The sequence below is a fragment of the Myotis daubentonii genome, chromosome 17 (assembly GCF_963259705.1).
Source record: "Myotis daubentonii chromosome 17, mMyoDau2.1, whole genome shotgun sequence".
Classification (NCBI taxonomy): Eukaryota; Metazoa; Chordata; class Mammalia; order Chiroptera; family Vespertilionidae; genus Myotis; species Myotis daubentonii.
The window spans coordinates 53,206,828-53,222,774 of NC_081856.1; the positions used below are offsets into that span (position 1 = coordinate 53,206,828).

Sequence of the window (15,947 nt, forward strand, 5' to 3'; positions counted from 1 at the left end):
GCTCCAAGGCCCCTCCACAGCCTGTCTGCTGACCATTTCTTCTGGGCATGACTTCTCCCTGCGGTTTACCCAGGACATGCTCTCTGTGGTTTGGGTCTTGTCTGAATTCCTTCCCAGCCAGAACCCAAGTTCTGAGGTTGCTGACCCCACCAGTCAGACGCCGGGTGCCGGGCCCCCGCCTACAACAGCAGCACCTACTTACCACCGCTCGACTACTCAGGGCCTCGCTGCATCCCACACTCCTCTGTGCCGGCTGGGCGGCGTCCTGCCCTGCTCTCTGCCATCCAGAAGCTACCCAGAAGGCCGCCAAGCCAGCCTCTGCCCCCTGCCCATGCACTCGGGCCCCCGGGCTCAGCGGGCGGCAGGTCTGGGACTCTTTCGTCCCCACTGTGGCAATCGGCTCTCCTCCAGGCCTGCAAGGCTGAGCTCTAGGAATGCAGCCGCCTGGTGGATGCAGGGAGTCCGCGCCCAGAATTACTCATGGAGTGAGGTCACTGCAACGCTCCGTTCTCATGTGGGAATGTGCTCGCTGCTTCAGACAGACAGTCCTGCCTGACAAGCAGCTGCTGCTCACCCGGCCCAGCTCCCAGCGCGCCCGGGTCAGCAAACTGTCCCCGCGACGGAGAGTTTTAAAAAAGGGGACTGCTTCCTGTTTCCGGGGAAAGATCCACCCTCTTCAAACAGGGTCTGGTTTCTTCTTGCTCCAGCTCGGTCATCATGGCCGAGGAGACACACAGCTTCAATGCTTAAGAATGCAGCGTCACCCTCGAGGCTGGGAGGCGCGCGCCGACAGGCAGCTGGGCCCCGGCGACGTCACCCTTGGGGAGATGCTCTGTAGATGGGACTGTCTGCTTGACTTTCGCTCCCACTAGGCTAGGCCGATCCCGCCCTCACATGCCCGGATCACCACAGATCCCGGCACCCAGCTCCCTGTGCACTTGGTGGCCAGAGGGTCAGAGCAGGGATCCAGCCTGAGACACGGGCCCCAAAGGAGCCACCTTCTCTCAATCACCTGACCCTCAAAATAAATAACGGACCCCTGGGATCAGGATGTCCAGAAACTACAGCTTAAGACAACCGAAAAGTCCACAAAAACCAAGAAAAAAAACAAGTTAAAAAAAATCCTTTTTTCAAATAAGGAAAACCCAAGCAAACTATGGTATGACCACATGTGACATGCTCTTTAAGGAAGGGGGCCTCCATTTTAAATAGGCCCCATGGGGAAAATTTATGGCACGCGGGTTGTTTGGTGAAATGGAGTCACTGTGCCCACAAAAACCACGGCGCTTACGAGAGGTCCCGACCACAGACCCTCCCCAGCTCCGTCCACTGGAGTCTCCACCACCTCGCTTCCCCGGCTCTCCGGCTCCTGAACATCCGGTCTGACCCCGCTGTCAGCCCTTCCTCACCCCGCCCCCAGCCCTGCGCGGCCTGTGAGTCCAGTGGTGGGCTCCCCGCGGTCGTCACTCTCATGGACTGTGTGGCAGCTGCACGACAGTCACTTCGATGTCCCCTCCACTGAACAGGCCAGCCTCGCCCCCAAGAACGCAGTGACAGCTGGGAGCCAGTTCCCCCAACCTCAGCACTCCATTCTCACACCAAAACAACACGAGACGCTCCTGAGAAACTGTACTTTGTTGCTCGCAGTGGTCGGGAATATAAGTAACTCACAGGACGCCTGTTTTCCCAGTGGAAGACGCTTCCACCAGGGGGCTCGGGGGCATGGGGAGACGATTCTGAACCCTGCACAGCTGCTGCCGAAGACCCCGAGCAAAAGCTAGAATGTCAAGAGGTCAGAGTTAAACATATTTTCCCAAATGACAGTATTTTTAGTAGCAAGACATTCCACTGGGAGCTCGGAGCTGCCGACTGGGAACTGGCACGGAGCCCTCACTCCTTTCCTGGGATGTGGCTCTCAGTCTCAAACTTGCAAGCAGATGAAACAATAAAAGCCAAGACTCACTCAACCATCAGAACACCCGGCAACTGTGTCTGCTTATCCACAGGTCCCCCCGCGTGAGGAGGGGAGGGGAGGGGAGGGGAGGGGAGGGGAGGGGAGGGGAGGGGAGGGGAGGGGAGGGGAGGAGAGGAGAGGGAGGGCTTATTCCGCGTCAGTTTTATTCTCACTTCCCCGGGCGGACAGAAGTCATCGAAGACCCCCGGGCAGGGACAGGGCCGCCCTGGCTGAGGGCGCGCTGAGCAGTCTCCGTCTGCACACTCCCTCCCGGGGAGGCCTGGTCTCGGGGCCTCGGCGAGCTGGCACGGGGAGGGCTTATTAAATTTCCGTTCTGGAGCAACAAAACATGACTTCACTTCGAAGGCATTTTCATGGAGAGCAAGAAAGTGGTCTAATAGGTTCCTCGTTTCCAGGACTGACACGGACACAGATCCCCCGCTCTGACGGTTCACAGCGGCTGGCAGCGGTCAGGCTGGCCAGGACACAGGGCCCAGTGAGGCGCTGCCTCTTGCTGAGGCGGTGACCACACCCAGCCTGGCCGTTTCTACCTGTCTCCTCATTGACAAAGGAGAACTCGGTCTGCCCTCTCCATCGCTCGGGCGGGCGGGCGGACGGAGAGACAAAGCGTGGGAGGAAAACAGTCACGCTCCTAAGTGAGCGTGAGTTACTTGTTCTCTCTCTCGCCTGCCTTACAGGCTACTAGGGGACAACGGGCTTTTATCTATTTCACTTCTGTAGCCTTTTTCCCGAGAATACTACTCTTCTTTGAAACAAAAAAACCCTACAGCATTTCTTCTTTTAAAAAGTTATTTGCTTGAATAACTTTTTTTGTAGAAGGCTCGACTTTGGTCACCTCAACATCATTTTATGGTGACATCACATTTGTTGTGGACACAGGAATCAGGCTGGATCCACAGCTACTCAGGCTAATCTGAAAATGTCCAGAGAAACAGCAGCAAAAATGGGAAGAAAAAGCCAAGAGGGAATGGCTTGCTTTGGCAAGTTCATGGGAATATCAGTTTGAAACATGATCTCTTCTAATTACCAGCACTGCCTCACCACAGAGGAATGGAGCTGACCTTCTAACACAGCAGCAGCAGCCGGGTCTGTGCAGAGAGCAAGGCTGGAGGCAGCCTGAGCCGGGACGGCATGTTTGCAATGGGCTGACCTGGGGGTAAATGCCCCGGCCAGGGTGGCGGCCTCGGCCTCGGCGCCTCTTTCCTTACAAACAGGCCAGGCAGGCTGGGCATCTCTTTTCACGGAATCACTAAAACCACTGTCTCTCTGCGTATTAGGTAGCGAAGACTGTAGGAAATAATGTACTTCTGTTTAATTGTGTTACCCATCTCAAAATTATTAAAGAAGTCATTTCTACTAAAATCTTCCTTTGAGATGGTGACCTCTTTGTATCTGCCAAGTTCGAGTAGCTCCTATGTGACCACACCCTCTTGCAGGCAGGGACAATGGACATAAGAAGTGGCTGGGGGAGCAGGAGAGCCACCCAGGCGGCCAGTCTGGGGAGCTGACACAGAGGTAGGCAATGGCACGGGGCGGGGCCCACGTTTCAAAGGCCTTTAGCCAGAAGCAGGCCCAATCTTGCTGGTCTGAAGAACCAGAGCCTGAGTCACCACAGGAGGTGGAAAGTGAGGGGGGAAATCCCAGTAAGAAGAGAGCCAGGCAGAGGGTTCCTCGAATTCTGAGTATAATTCTGCCCCAAATCTCTAGCTGACCTCAGAGTCTCCCACATAGAAGGCAGGTTCCCAGAAGCCCAGCGAAGGCTGAGAACAGAATCAAATGTGACGCTGCCCACACCATGGGAGAGTCTGCCATTTGGGACCAGCTCAGTTAACTACCTGCTAAAACCAACCAACCAGCCAACTAACCAAGGTCTTCTGGAAAGAGTGCAGAGCACCGTTTGGACTTAATATAAAGTATTTTTCCTTAAAAAGACTATTTAAGACACACAATATACAATCTTACTTTGTGAGGTTACTAACACACATGAATGCAACATACAGGGCCGCTGGAGTGGGAAGGGCTGAGGCGGGGCAGGCTGCCACATCGTACCGTGCGATGACTAACGCAGTAGCCTGAGAGTGACACATGCTGTGGTCAGCCCTGGGTCACCCTAAGAAGACAATGCAAACGTGGGTTGCGAGAAAGGTGGCGGCGATCAGCTGCTGGTTTCACTCCTCTGAGCCAAGGCTCCTGCTCCTCCCCTCCAGGTGCAGGTGCATGTGGTTTGTAAGCGATGCGGAGCCAATGTTTCGCCTGCCTCCCACCCCCAAGCACACCTCCCTGTCCCTCTGCACACGGAAGGGGGCAGGGACCACCTAGATCAGTGGTCGGCAAACTGCGGCTCGCGAGCCACATGCAGCTCTTTGGCCCCTTGAGTGTGGCTCTTCCACAAAATACCACGTGCAGGTGCGCACGTACAGTGCGATTGAAACTTCGTAGCCCATGTGCAGAAGTCGGTATTTTGTGGAAGAGCCACACTCAAGGGGCCAAAGAGCCGCATGTGGCTCGCGAGCCGCAGTTTGCCGACCACTGACCTAGACCACCGATCCTCCACTGTCGAGAGAGGAAGGGAGACATTCACGTCTGCTCACTCTTCCCTGATGTCTCCAAGGATCACAACTTGGAGACAAAATGGAGTGAAGAGAGAGAATGAAAGTGGTAACAAACAGGAAGGGAAGGAATGACAGTAGCTATGGGGATAGTCTGAGGATTTCACTGTGGGTTCTGAGGGCGCGTGCAGATTGTAACAGTAAAAATACAGGCCATAGCTGGAATGTAAACTTCACCTGGTCAGAGGTCTCTCTACCAGGGAGACACGGGAGGGGGAGTGAACAGAGCACGCAGACCCAGAAGGGAGGGCACCCTGGGGTCTCGGGGCAGGAGAAAGGGGCCGGATCTTGGGTCCACGCTTTGCTAGCTGCACAAGCCAGGGCAAGTCACAGGGCTTTTCTAAGCCTCGGGTCTGCTAAGTTCAACGGGCAACAGTAACTCAGACACAGCGATGCCTGTGGACGGACCCGTGAAGCCACACAGGGACAAAGGACCATGTTTTATGAAACGCACGGTCTGCTAAGTTCAACGGACAACAGTAACTCAGACACGGCGATGCCTGTGGACGGACCCGTGAAGCCACACAGGGACAAAGGACCATGTTTTATGAAACGCACGTTTAACCCACTGGACGCCATAAGCGTCTGTAGACACAAGCGGCGGACCTTCCCCACACGCCATGTGCTTCTATTAAAAAAAAAAAAAAATGTTTTCCCTAAGTGGCAGACCTGACCAATTTTAAAATCATTTTTCGTGAGAATTTTCAGCTGAAGATATTCCAGAACATTATTTTTATAATATTCATTGCAAATTGATTTTTTAAATTAAAAATATGGTGGCGCGTGGGGATGGTTTCCGTTTTGGATGCGTGGCAGTGAACTGGTTAGTCTCATAGGAATGTGCGGACTTCACACAGCACCACGTCGTGGCGGAGTGCCTATGAGACACTCGCACAGCGCGGAGCACCAGTGTGGCTGAACCAGCCCGGGGAAGAATCGTCCTTAGAGAGAAAATAAACAAATGGGACCACATCAAAATGAAAAGCTCCCGCACAGCGAAAGAAACATCAACAAAGCAAGAAAGCCCACTGCGTGGGAAAACACACTTGCCAATGTCATATCTGATAAGGATTTAATCTCCAAAACTGATAGGGAACTCATACAACTTAACAAAAAGAAGATAAACAATCCAATAAAAAATGGGCAAAGGACCCAAATAGACACTTTTCAAAAGAAGACCAAGAGCCATATGAAAACATGCTCAAAGTCACTAATCATCCGAGATGCAAATCAAAACACTGAGGTACCACCTCACACCTGTCAGAATGGCTATCATCAACAAACGACAAGCGCTGGCGAGGATGCGGAGAAAAAGGAACCCTCGTTCACCGCTGGTGGGAATGCAGACTGGTGCAGCCACTGTGGAGAACAGTATGGAGTTTCCTCAAAAAGTTAAAAATGGAACTTCCATTTGACCCAGTAAACCCACTTCTAGGAATATATCCCAAGAAAACAGAAACACCAATCAGAAAGGATATTTGCACCCCTATGTTCATAGCAGCACAATTCACCATAGCTAAGATTTGGAAACAGTCTAAGTGCCCATCAGCAGATGAGTGGATTAGAAAACTGTGGTACATCTACACAATGGAATACTACTACACTGCTACAAAAAAGAAGGAATTTTTAGCATTTACAACAGCATGGATGGAGCTGGAGAGCATTATGCTAAGCAAAATAAGTCAGTCAGAGAAAGATAAATATCACATGATCTCACTCATTTGTGGAATATAATGAACATAAACTGATGAACAAAAATAGAACCAGAGTCATAGAAGCATCAAACAGACTGTCCAACTATGAGGGAAAGTAGGGGGGAGGGGGGGAAAGGTCAACCAAAGGTCTTGTGTGCATGCACATGAGCAGAACCAATGGACACAGATGGGGGTGGGAGGGGGGTGAGGGCATGCGCTGGCAGGTGGGGGTGGCCAGGGAGTGGTCAATGGGGGGAAAAGGAGACTTATGTAATACTTTAAACACTAAAGAATTTAAATTAAAAAAAAAGAATCATCCCTAGATGAGAAACAACTAGGACATGATTTTTAGTGGAAACAATTTAAATTTTACATGAAATTCCTATTGAATTTAGATTTACTATTTACTTTTATGACTGGAAGGCGAAGGAGCAAGAACAAAATCAGACCCTCCGTCCGGCTCAGTGGGGAACTGAGGCCACGGTGGACTACCCAGCCCCCGCAGGACAGCAGCGAGGAGGAAACACGGTTATGATGACGAAGGACGCGTTTAACTCCACCTCTGAAAGGAATTTTGGAAGCCAACACAAAACCACTTAAAAAAACACACAGCAAGGAAGCATAAGTAACCTTGAGTCATTAACCAAACCTAGAGCTTTTAATTCAGAGTCCACCTTTTAGGATAAATGAAGAATCAAAAAAAGAGAAGAGAACTTGTACAAGATGCTGTTCACATATTAAAATTTTTAAATCCATGTCTCCATAAGACATCTATAAAATGTCAAAAGGATATGCTTTGCATTTTGGTACCTGGGTAGTAACAGCTAACACTTTCAAATTCAAATAACCAAATTCCAAAATGGCTACTGTCCACTTTCCTGTACTCCAACGTCCCCAGGTCCCTTCTGGGTCTTCAGAAAGAGCCCTGTCGTCACTACTGCCACCAGAGCAGCTGTGCGCCCGCGGAGCTGCGCAGGTGATTTCACTGGACCCTGAACACCAGGTGTAGTGGGATTTGTGATGCTGCTCTTACAGGGAGGCTCAGTCACTTGCCCACGGCCACACAGCCTTTTACACTCTAGCCTTCACAACACAAGGTACAGCACTCTCCACACCTCCACCCTCAGGAAGTGTTCTCTGAACTTGTGCTTACGTAGGAGGCGTGCTCGCGCGCGCAAATGCGCGCGCGCGCGCGCACACACACACACACACACACACACACACACACACACACACACACACAACATTGACCCGAAAGGTGCAGCTGGCCTGAACGGGCAGCCTCACAGATGAGCTGAAATAGCTGTGCCCTGAGATGCTGCGTACCTTCCCTTGGGTACGATACTGAGATGTAATAAGAAAAATACTGCACGAGCCCAGGCAGGTTGCAGCCCTGACTGAGGCCAGCTTTGCTCGATAAAGCAAAGAAGGGACATGACAATATTAAGTTACAACAACAACCCCCTGCATCCCGCAAGCTGCAGACAGCCTGGTATCATGCAGACAGGAGGCATCCACAGCCGGTAACTACAGACGGCCACACGCTGACATGGCTGCCGCCGCCTCGCCTCAAGTCACCGCAGACAGACTGGGCCTCCCCAACACTTCTGAACCGCTCCCACACTTCTGGGATTCCAGAGGCCATGGGCTGTGACAGCGACACAAAGATCAGGAAGAGGACAAATGTTCTGAAACCAGCACACAGACCACGTCACCCTTTGAGGTCCTTGGGCGGGGCCTCCGTGCCTACGCCAGGAATGCTACCACACTTTTTGGGGTCTTTGTTTGCTCGACACTCAAACAAACATAAAACCCCTGTGGGAATCCCTGTAAAGTATGCTTCCCTCCTTTTCCTTTTTAAAAATTATTTTATTTTTTAAAATATATTTTTATTGATTTCAAAGAGAAATGGAGTAGATAGAAACATCAACAATCAGAGAATCCTTGATCGCCTGCCTCCCGCACGCCCGCCACTGGGGATGGAGCCCACAACCCGGGCCTGTGCCCTGACGGGAATCGAACCGTCACCTCCTGGGTCACAGGGTGACGCTCAGCCCCTGAGCCCCGCCGGCCGGGCTCTTCTTTTTCCTTGTTAACCAAACAACGTTACCAAGGTGCTCACCAGTCATGTCAGGAGGCGGAGCACTTAGCCTCTAGGCATGTCTCAACCAAGGCGCAGAGCAGAGCCGCCACCTCGGGCCCTGGGCTCAGGCGGGCCTGCCTGGAACTCAGCCCCGGCTGCGGTCAGCTGCCTGACCCCCTCAGCACACTGAGAACGATGCCGCCGCCTCATCTCCAGGGCTGTGAGGACGAAGAGGAAACCACGTGTCAAGGTCACACACAAAGCCGGGCCCACAGAGCGCTCAGTAAACACCGGTTTTGAAGTTCATGACTAGTCCGTTAACGGGAGCGATGGAGACTTGTATCAGTGGACACGGTGCTGGTTCAAAAGGTCTTCCCAGGCTCAGTGACAGGAGACCCACTCAGAATCACGGGCCCCTTCAGGCTGATGCTTCACGGGCCAGTGTCTTTGGAATAGCAGCGCTCAGGTAATTTGCCTGCTCACCACTCAGCTCCTCTGGCCGGCTGTCCTGGCGGACACCGCGTGCAGGAGCAGGAGTGACGGCCCCGGGTTAACACACTGGGGCTGGAGAACGAGTGTGTGAGTTTGTGGGCACATCCCCTTTGGAAACTGGCGGCACCTACTGACTAGACTTGTGCACACGGCTGCCTCTTGGGTACACACGGGACCGATACTGTTGAACAAGCGCTCACCGAGAGACGCCCATTATCGCGTTCACACTGCAAGAGTCGCAACAGCCCAAACTGGAAGGGACCCGAGCCTGCCCCAGCACTGGAGGGGTAAGCTGTGCCAGCCACCCACGGACACCACAGCCCCGCGCATGCAGCACAGCCACCGACGACAGGGACCATCTCAAGTGACACATGAGCCAACCCACGAAACAGAAGAGTCCGCACAGAATGCCCACTGACATGACCTCAGGCAGGGGAGCCCGCCACGTTCGTGAGCCTGGGGTGCACCGCGACTGGGAGGGCAGCTGGGGGGGCGGATCTGGGCCCTGGCAGCGTTTGCCTTGTTCTGGATGCTGGTTACAGGAGTGTGTGTGCCTGGTTGTGAAAATTTAATAAGCCGTTTACTTCTTGGCATGTTTATATGTTCACATCTTTGTATGTCAATAAAAAGTTAAAAAGTATAAAAATTACGGTATAGAGCTTTAAGTGGATAATCCTATTTGCTCACTGCCCCCGTTTAGACAAGGAGCTTGTCTAAAAAGGGAGTAAGAAGCACCTTAACTTAGGACGTTTCCCTAAGGGACGCGGCACGGGCACTACGATGCCGGCAGGAGCCGCTCAGGCAGGCAGAGCAGCTGGGAACAGGACTCTGAACGTCCGCTCCCACAGGGCAAATACGGAAGCTGTTTTCTGTGGTTTCCCTGGCATAGCATCTATTAAAAAACTAACTGAATTTATCAGCGATTAAACAACATTTTCAGGAAAAAGTAGTGCACATATCAGCTGTCAGTCACACAGCACAGAAACACCAGAGAACACGTGGAGAGAAACTTTCCCTGAGGACCCGCCAGGCCCCCCGGAGGGAGTCTGTACAGGTGCGTTCACACCCATGAGTAAGACCCAGGATGTAAGGACAGACTCTGAGTCACAGAGACCCACCCACGACAGTGTGACCGAGCACTTCCTGAGCCTGCCCGACCAGATTCACCCGAGGAAGGGGCGCACAGATGACCGAGGTGGGCGGCGTCCGGGTGCCCTGCTGAGTCTCTGCAGTACTTTCTTTTAAGGTGGACGAGGAGGATGGGATTTGGGAAACATTATTAACTGCCCTGAGGTAAGGACTTTCCAAATATATTACTTTGCAAGCATCTTGAATATAATAAAACTTTTTTAAAGCTCAGTAAAAGAGACTATTTAATTCCTGTGATACACTGTTACATGTAAGTGACCAAGCAAGCTAGCAGATCATAGTTAAATGCCACTGGCCTTTTTGGTAGCCATATTATACACTTCCAATTACAAAGTTAAATTTAATTTCTGACTCATACAGGACAATTCAGAATAAATTAATTCTCAATGGCCTGTGCTAATTGTGCATAAGAAAATATCCATGAATTATAGTCTAGGAACCGTGTGTGTGTGTGTGTGTGTGTGTGTGTGTGTGTGTGTGTGAGAGAGAGAGAGAGAGAGAGAGAGAGAGAGAGAAAATAATTATCTTTAGTTCTAAAAACCCACCCTGGGTAGTTTCTGGGCTAGTCTGCCTCAAGGAACAGCCCTAGATGAACGTCAGTGTGCCCTCGCGTGCGCTGGGCAATGAGCTCAGTGGCTGTGTGACCCCCTCCTGCCTAGGCTCCCGGCCGGGAGGTGCGGGCGACCGCGAGGTGAGTATGACGATCCCTGTCCTCAAGGAGCTTCAGTCTAGTAGGGGATGAGACATACTAGACTGTGAGCTCCTCGAGGGCAGGAAAGGTGTTCTAGTCATCTTGCCCCGTGACCAGCACCAGGCTCAGCTACGAGGGGCTCAGTGCCTGTGGGGCTGAACGCAGCTGCAGCCAGTGTGGCAACATGGGGGACGGGACAAGCACAGTGCCCGGAAGACTCCGAGGGCCGTGGGGAGTCAGCTGGGAAGTCACAGAAGAGCCAGCACAGGAGAAGCCCAGAGGGACAGGCAGGGTCACCAGGGGGAGGAGGTGGTCCAGGCCAGAAGGCGGGGTTAGCTTGGCCACCGTGTGAGAAAAGGACGGAAAGAACTGGCAGGTCAAGGCCGCACCATTTGAGTCAGGGACTGTCCCACAGCGATGCTGCAGGAGGTGGACTAAGGAGCTCTCCTGGGCAGGAGGACGGGGCTGGAGGCACCACAGGGAGGCCTCCGGCTGTCAGCTGGTGGGCGGCGAGGAGCTACCCATGACTCCCAGGTGGACTTGAAGACAAAGGCCCCACTATCACAACAGAAGGTGAGGGGCCCAGAGGAGAAGGCCACAGCTTTGCTCTGGACAAAATGATGGCCAGCGGCCATTTCAAATGCAGGTGGAGGGGCTGTGAGAACAGGCAGCACAGCCGGGAGGCAGAGAGGGTGGGGCGGAGAAGCAAAGCCCAGCAGTGCTTTCCAGAGCCCAGGAGGACGGAGAGGAAGAGGCCCGAGTAGAAACCCATCACTGTGCAGAGCGAGGGCAGGGACGCAAGGTCAAGAGCCAAGATGTCAGGGAGGCAGGCAGATGGAACTGGGGCCGGAGGGCAGACACTGCAAGGGCAGAACCTGTGAGTTGTGGGGAAAGATCAAGGAGGAACCAACAAGTTCAGGAGCAAAACAGGAATCACATTCAAACCAGCACCAACGGTGAGAGCGTGCACTGTGCACTGGTCACAGGAAATGAGGAAGCTCGACTCCGGCCTGGAGCAGGCGCCTAGGGTGCTGAAGGCCTCCACGTAGTGAGATGCAGAGCGAGTGGCTGTGCGCCCTGGGGCGGGCGGTGCAGGGCAGAGACCGCCAACTCCTGTCTCCTCCAGGGACCTTACCCTGGGGGCAGGCCTGCCTCCACAGCCCAGCTCAGAGAGGCAGGCACTCAGCCAACAGCTGCTGCCTGGATGCCCTTCCCTGTCTCCCCAGGGGCCTGAATTCCCCTTTCAGGAAACTTGTCCAGCAGGCTGAGTGCCTGAGAGGAGGTGAGGCTATAGACCAGTGGTTCTCAACCTTCCTAATGCCACGACCCTTTAATACAGCTCCTCATGTTGTGGTGACCCCCAATTTCATTGTGACAAATTGAACATAATTAAAGCATAGTGACTCATCACAAAAACAATATGTAATTATATATGTTTTCAGATAGTCTTAGGCGACCCCTGAGAAAGGGTCGTTGGACCTCCAAAGGGGTCGCGACCCACAGGTTGAGAACCGCTGCTATAGACAGTTTAGGGAGGGTTCAAGCACTGGTGAAGGTTGGGCTGGATGAGCTCAGGCCTTCTGGACCCTGACATTGACTAGTTTTTACAAAAAAAGACTAAATGACAGCAAATTTTTAAAAATCTCACATAACCTCAAGGAAGCACCCCAAATATGAAACGGTGACACAGCTCACAATAAACCATGGCACTGGTTGGTTATAAAATTAAGCTCCCCGAGCATATGTATAATATTAAAGCATCTTATTTATTAAAGTATTAAGTCTTAATCTAGACTTAATTCAATTCAATTAGGCAACTGTTTATTGAGCACGTAATGGGTGCCTGGTCCTAGCTCCAGGGCACAGAAATGAGTAAGACCCGGTGCGGCCCATCCAGAGCCTGAGCCTGGCTGGAGACACAAACAAGCCAATGAGGAACGCCCAGGCCTGGGCAGGGCCACCTCTGTGCAGAGGGCTAAGGGCTCAGCACACAGGAAGTCCCTGAGTGTGCCTCTCGGGGGCTGGGAGCTACTGAGGGTTTGGGTCGAGCAGTGCCTGGCACAAAGCCGGAGCCTCTAAATGGACTTTTTAATGTGATGACAGGAGTTCTGGAAAGGTGCCAAAGGAGTGGCTGCCTCTTGGGGCAGGGCAGGTGGGGGGCGGGGGAGCGCCCTCAGGGAGGGGACATCTGGGCTGGTTCTAAAGACGGCACAGGTTCATCGGGGCCCTGTGCCGAGGGCAGGGAAGGCACCTGAGAGAGCAGCCTGAGAAGAGGCAGGGAGCGGTGCTGCAGGGCGCAGGCAGGGGCAGGGCTGGGGCTGAGGTGTGAGAGGAGACGGACAGGCAAGCGAGGACCACATTACCGAGGAGCTCGCATGCCATGCGAAGTCAGTGAGAAGTTAGGGGAGAGAGATTTCATCATAACTTGAAGTTCATTAAGATTTGAAGATGTAATCTATTTAAGACTCTTGCACGATATAAATAAATGCAAAATAAGTTTCAAAATTATGTTTGCCCAAGAACCAGGGTCAGCCTTTGACGCACTAATAAAGCGACCATGACTGCTATCACTCAGGGAGCAGCGGAGCCTGCCCAGCCCGGCCCTCTCTCCCCCCACTCCTACCTGAGCTGAGCCTTGAGCTCAGTGAACCGGGGCCGCCTGCTGGGGTCATAGGCCCAGCATTTCGTCATAAGGCTGTAGAGGGTGGGAGGGCAATTGGGAGGCATTGGCAATCTCTCCCCATTCTCAATGCGCCCGATCACATCATTGTTCTTCACTCCTTGAAAGGGCTTCACACCATGCATCAGTATCTCCCACATACATACACCTGTGAAATGGGTGAGAACAGAACAGGGGACTTAGCAGGATCGCTTCAGAGGCAGCACGAGACCACCAGCTGTGTGATGTGGCAATCAGCTCAATACAGCACATTCAATGAGCTCTTGTAGGAACAGCAACACTAATATAATGTGAATAACGAAACATTAAATTACCAAAGAAAAAACCGTAATTTTTCTATGAGGTTTTCTTCTCTAAAACGCCTATTAGAAAACGGCCTGGCAGTACAGGGCCACTTCCTGGCTTGGTGGGCAGTTCAAAGGAAGCTCCAAGGCAGTGAGTGGAATAGGTTTCAGCTCCTCGCCCGCCAGTCGGAGCGGCTATGAGCGCAGCGGCTGACCCGCGGCCTAGCGACGGAAGCCCGACACTGACTTCCGCAGCTGGAACGCTTGGAGCCCTTTAGACCGGTGGTCTGTCCTGGACTCGGTGCACATGGACTGTTCACCCACAAGTCAGTCACTGCGCCTAGAACTTCTCATCCACTGACTGCACGATCAACCTCAGAAAGTCTCCTCACAACCGACCCTTGAGAATCTCACACTTTTTCAGGATCGTCTGAACAACTGGGCATTCACCTTTAAATTAAACAAATGAACCAAACCTCAAACTGAAAATGAGGGCCACCCCTGGGAAGGACCAGGGAACCGAGCCCGGCGAGGAGGGAGGGCGGCTTTCTCCTGGGAGCGTCTGGTCAGCACCCGGCACTTTGGCCCCTGGAGATCTTGCCACCCTGAAGGTGCACAAACGTGCCTTTGCTCATGTGAGTTCTCCGACTTAATGCCCTTCACCTCCTCTTCACTAACCCTCCTCCGGAGGCACATCTGCGAGTTCTTCTGTAAAGCTCTTCCCGATTGCCCTCTCCTCCTCCGCAGCGCACGCTGTGCACCTGCTGCCCTCAGGAGGGGAGCTGGGCTTTCCGTCCGCATCTTCAGCTCCTAAAACGGCCCATCCCTCAGAGGAGGCCCGGCAGTTCTCAGAGCACGTGAGTCAGAGCCTGGAATCAGCCAAAGCCCAACAATTCCCGAGGAAAGACAGCGCTTCCGTGCTGCTCTCACCAGAACTGGGACCGCACTATCGGCCACACTGAACACATGGCACACCGCTGACACCCTTCCTTGAATGCGCACGTCATCCTCAACCCTCTCACCTTCCATCTCTTTAAACACAGCGTTTCCTCAAGTCTAAGACGCCACGGGCTGCAGGGTGCACCGTTCTTTTCTATGACTAAGAATGGGGGAATGCTGCCAGCTAAGTGATGATACAAGCCTTTGTCATCTCTGAGAATTGTCTTCGTCTCACCAAAAAGCTCTTTCAACTCATCCAGACCAGAAAGGAAACATGCACAGAACAGACCAGGTCCCCCTGAGCGCAGGCAAGGCAGCCACAGGGAAACAGGCCCTGCAACCCAGTGCAGAACACGCCACTGGTATGCACAAAGCCCAGTTCCAGGAACGTTAAAATGTGAAAGAAACAGGCATTTAGACTCTCTGAAGGACAGAATTTCCTTGCAAACATAAGTAACCTGCTCCCTAGTTGCCCAGCTAACGAGCGAGGTCCTGGGACCGAGCCCTTTTCTTTTCTTTCCCTTTCCCTTCCCTTTCCTTTTTTCTTAAATATTTTCTTCTCTTTATTTCAGAGGGGAAGGGACAAGGAGAGATGGAAATATCAATGATGAGAGAGAATCATGGATCGGATGCCTCCTGCACACCCTCTACTGGGGATAGAGCTCACAAGCAGCCATGTGCCCTGATGGGGAATTGAACCATGACCTTCTGGTTCATAGGTCAACGCTCAACCATTGAGCCACACCGGCTGGGCCCCAGAGCCTTTCTTGACCCTGTCGGACTGCTTCCTACTTGGCTGAAGAGGCCCTCCCTGAGCCTGGGGTCAGTGAGAGCACTAGACGGTTACTAAATCGACAGCAGGGAATAGGAGAAAATAAGGACACACACTTGACAGAGATGAAGTTGTTTTTATTTATAGGAAAAGGTACATAAACATACCAGCAGAGAAGACACATATTAGACTATGCGCAAGCTCCACGTGAGTGTTAGGACAGGGAAAGTGCAGAAGACGCGGAGACAGGGAGTCCTTGCATCTGGACGCTACCCCTGCCACAGGAAGCTTCACGGAAGGGGCATTTCAGCTGACCTTGAGGTTATACAGAACTTGCACTAGGGGAGAGAGTACGGGATAAGGTGTTCCAGGTGGGAGGAGTCACAGCAGAAGGGGGTGGGGAGGGGGCGTCATCTGGACTGGAAGGTAAGGAACTGAAAACCGGATGTGCAGTGTGGACTCGGAGAGCCCCTTACACTAGCTGGGAGGTGCTCAATGACCCACAGCAGGAGGTGGGTCAGGCGGGAAGGGACAGAGCAGACATGGAAGGGGCAGGACCATAGAGACAAGGGTCAAACC

General features: G+C 52.8%; 1 protein-coding gene across 18 annotated transcripts in view; it reads right to left on the bottom strand.

Moving 5' to 3' along the window:
- Window positions 1-15,947, bottom strand: part of PTK2 (protein tyrosine kinase 2) — a 116,458-nt gene that overhangs the window by 22,710 nt on the left and 77,801 nt on the right. For 16 of the 18 annotated variants that reach the window (XR_009449614.1, XM_059672387.1, XM_059672377.1 and 13 more), the window contains one exon: window positions 13,317-13,521. The exons of the other annotated variants lie outside the window; for them this stretch is intronic. Coding sequence is in view for 15 of the 16 variants with exons in the window: in XM_059672387.1 (XP_059528370.1) it covers window positions 13,317-13,521 (205 nt within the window). In the remaining variant the exon portion in view is untranslated. The remainder of the gene's footprint in view (window positions 1-13,316; window positions 13,522-15,947) is intronic. 18 annotated transcript variants of the gene reach the window in all.